This window comes from Hylobates moloch, unplaced genomic scaffold (genome assembly GCF_009828535.3).
Source record: "Hylobates moloch isolate HMO894 unplaced genomic scaffold, HMol_V3 SCAFFOLD_4010, whole genome shotgun sequence".
Taxonomy (NCBI): domain Eukaryota; kingdom Metazoa; phylum Chordata; class Mammalia; order Primates; family Hylobatidae; genus Hylobates; species Hylobates moloch.
In genome coordinates, this window is record NW_026656285.1 from 1 (window position 1) to 3,719 (window position 3,719).

The 3,719-nt window shown below is 42.4% G+C and overlaps 1 protein-coding gene across 1 annotated transcript; it reads left to right on the forward strand.

The window, feature by feature from the left end:
• Positions 1-78: 78 nt before the first annotated feature.
• On the forward strand, positions 79-3,297 carry LOC116465253 (UDP-glucuronosyltransferase 3A2-like). Its single transcript, XM_032754292.2, has one exon. It carries the CDS (start codon positions 1,430-1,432, stop codon positions 2,138-2,140), a length of 711 nt encoding a protein of 236 aa, XP_032610183.1. The 5' UTR covers positions 79-1,429; the 3' UTR covers positions 2,141-3,297.
• Positions 3,298-3,719: the final 422 nt, after the last annotated feature.

Consider the following 3,719-nt stretch of genomic DNA (forward strand, 5'->3'; position numbering starts at 1 on the left):
TGAACTACAGTCTAAACATTTTTACTACTTTACTGGCTTTTTTTTTTTGAGATGGAGTTTTGCTCTTGTCGCCCAGGCTGGAGTGTAATGGCGCGATCTCAGCTTACTGCAACCTCTGCCTCCAGGGTTCAAGCGATTCTCCTGCCTCAGCCTCCCAAGTAGCTGGGATTACAGGAGTGTGCCACCATGCCCAGCTAATTTTTGTATTATTAGTAGTGATGGCATTTCACCATGTTTGCCAGGCTGGTCTCAAACTCCTAACCTCAGGTGATCCACCCTCCTCGACCTCCCAAAGTGCTGGGATACAGGCGTGAGCCACCGCAGCCAGCCCATTACTGAAATTTTCAGAAACGTTTGGCAACTTTTCCTTTGTTATGTGAATCTTTAAAAATATACAACAGAGGATGACTTCAACCAATCTGCATATCACTAGTGAGGGACCTTCTCTAACTGGAGGGCAATGGTACGGTGGTATACAGGTTACGGGTGTGTCAGGGAATTGATTCTCTCAGTCTTCCATGCAGCCAGTAGGTTTCTGATATCTAGAGCTCTTGCACTTACTGCAGCTGGCCTAGGCATCCTCATCTATTTCCCCAAAATTCTGTAAAATAGGATCATATTCTCTGCAGGCATTATTGGGAATACATTGCAAAAGAATCGTCCCTTTGCATAGGCATATGTCAGTAAAGCTTTGACATCATCTTATCTGAATACCCCAGCCTGCATTGAGGTGGAAAGAAATAATAATAAATAATTAAATAAAATAATAATATAAATAAGTAAACAAATATGTAAATAAATAGTATATAAAATATGTAAAATAACAATAACAAATAAAAGTAAATAATAAAGAATAATAAAGAAAAAAATAATGCCTTTCAAAAACCAGGTTCCTTTTGTTTTTATTTTTTCCATTGCTTAACTCCTAGGGGTAGAAAGGTGGAATTCTCATTTTCGGCTGAGATTTTTGGTTGAAATATAACCAAAGGGTTCCTTGACTGAGGCAATCTCTCGTGTGCAAACACACAGCGCTAAAACTTAGCACATCTCATCAATATTGATAAACTCTATCGTCAAGTTACTTACACAATTTGGTTGGATAAATAAGAAAATCACTCATAAAAACCATGTGTAAATGAGGGCTAAACAGAGTGTCACCTAATTTATCAAGGAGACGGAACTCTGAGATCTGCTACTCTGAGAGATGGCTCCCAGAGTAGAAGGACCTTGAGTCGGCATTGATGGTGGTTGGGATTTGGATAAGGAGAGAAAAGGGGAAGGGAGAAGGGTACACTCTAGGGAGTAGAAACATTTAAGCCAGGATAATTATGGCAGAGGGTATTTGTGGGAAACTGGTTGAATTTGTGGGTGACTGCTAGAAAGGTTGTTGCTTTCCTGGGATATTTTCTTTGTATCTCAAGACACTTTTATGTACTGTAAATTTAACACTTCCCATGAATATTTATTATTTTTTTCTTACAGAGGAAAATTTGAAAACTTATTAAATGTTCTAGAATACTTGGCGTTGCAGTGCAGTCATTTTTTAAGGAGAAAGGACATCATGGATTCCTTAAAGAATGAGAACTTCGACATGACGATAGTTGAAACTTTTGACTACTGTCCTTTCCTGATTGCTGAGAAGCTTGGGAAGCCATTTGTGGCCATTCTTTCCACTTCATTCGGCTCTTTGGAATTTGGGCTACCTATCCCCTTGTCTTATGTTCCAGTATTCCATTCCTTGCTGACTGATCACATGGACTTCTGGGGCCGAGTGAAGAATTTTCTGATGTTCTTTAGTTTCTGCAGGAGGCAATGGCACATGCAGTCTACATTTGACAACACCATCAAGGAGCATTTCACAGAAGGCTCTAGGCCAGTTTTGTCTCATCTTCTACTAAAAGCAGAGTTGTGGTTCATCAACTCTGACTTTGCCTTTGATTTTGCTCGACCTCTGCTTCCCAACACTATTTATGTTGGAGGCTTGATGGAAAAACCTATTAAACCAGTACCACAAGTAAGTGAACCCTCAGCATTCAGTTTGGGATTCACGCAGAGGCCTTCAGTGCATAGTTGGTGGCTGCCACTTGCCAGTAGGATCCTTCCTGAGGCTGAAGTCGGGATAGGCAAGGGAGGCACCTAGGGCATGCTTTTAAAGGAAGTGAGGAGTTGCAGGGTTGTGCAAGTATAATATTAGGCCTTGCACCATCCTGAGATCAAGGGCATCTTTATATGGATTCCTCTGGCTCCTCTCTTGCCCCAGCCTAGTCCTAGCCTTGATAAAATAAGCCCTGTATTAAAGTTTCATTTTTTGTTTGCATTTTTATTTTGTATGATCACGTGTACGATAAACACGTAGTTAGTGCCCATTACATGCAGTAATTGTTAAGGAGAAAAGCTACTCACAATGAAACGACAACACTATGGATTCGGAGTAAGCAGGGGTGGGTCTGTTTGGGTCTGACAGCAAGAACTGCCGGTGTTATCTCCAGTGTTCCCTGCCTGTACAGCCCTGGCTCCTGGCTCCACCTAGACCTTCTGGCTTGATTTCTCTGGGGTGGACCCCTGCCACTGTAATTTGCATATGCTGCTCAGGTGATTTGAATGCACAGTGCAGTTTCACAACTCAGAACCTCTGCTATAGAAATTTTTCAAAAGGAGGAGAGCTAAGATGAGTTGGCTGCCTGTTGCCTCTGAGCACTGGGTTCCCATTTTACAGAAGTTATCATATTTAATATCCTGCCACCTGTAGGGAGGTGTGATCATCTTCATTTTTATAAACGGAGAAGGACAGAAGCTCAGGTGATGTAGGTGACCTTCCCACCACCATGTATTTCAGAGGTCCTGAGGGCCTGGGCTTTCCAGCCACCCAAGTGTCTACTCTTTTAACTTGCACTGAGTGAACAGGAAGAGTTGTGGAATGATCTATGGGTGATATGGGCTTTGCATTGGTGGCAGGAAGTTTTAGGAATGGAGCTGAGAGAGAAAGCACCCCAGGTTGGGGAGCAGGGGTCCCGATATGTGGAGATGTAATTGAGATCGCCATAAGGCTGGCTTCCCTGGGTGGCGCTGGCTACACTAGTGGAGTAGAAGATTCAATTGCATGAGTAAAGCTGTGGGGATTTACCAGAAACCTTAGCTATCAGGTGGGTGGATCAGGCCTCCACCATGGAGTAACGGGAGTAAGGGTTGTAATGGCTGTGAGACAATATACACTTAAAAAAATAATGTTTCTCCTCTGCATTTTCCAACTTTTATATAATGGTCTTATGTTGCCTTGTCATTATAAAAATGATGACAAGGCTGTTTTAAAGAAGTCCTCGGGAATGGTAAGTGGTATGCTGGCTGGAATCCAGTAGAGTCTGAACCACGTAATAGAATGATGGGGTGGGAGCTGGGGTGAGCCCTTGTAGGGCAGAGAGAATCAGAATCAGAGTTCAAAGAAATATTTGGAAGTAAGAATTGACAAAATTGTGCTAAACACAAAATTAAGACATTAGATACGGTGAGCCCAAAATATATGACACTGGTCTCACCAATTTAGAAACTTTATTTGCCAAGGTTAAGAATGCCCCCATGACAGCTTCAGGAGGTCCTGACGACATGTGCTCAAGGTGGCTGGGGCACAGGCTGGTTTTATACATTTTAGGGAGACATGAGACACCAATCAATATGTGTAAGATAAACATTGGTTTGGTCCAGAAAGGCCAGAGAGGGGGATT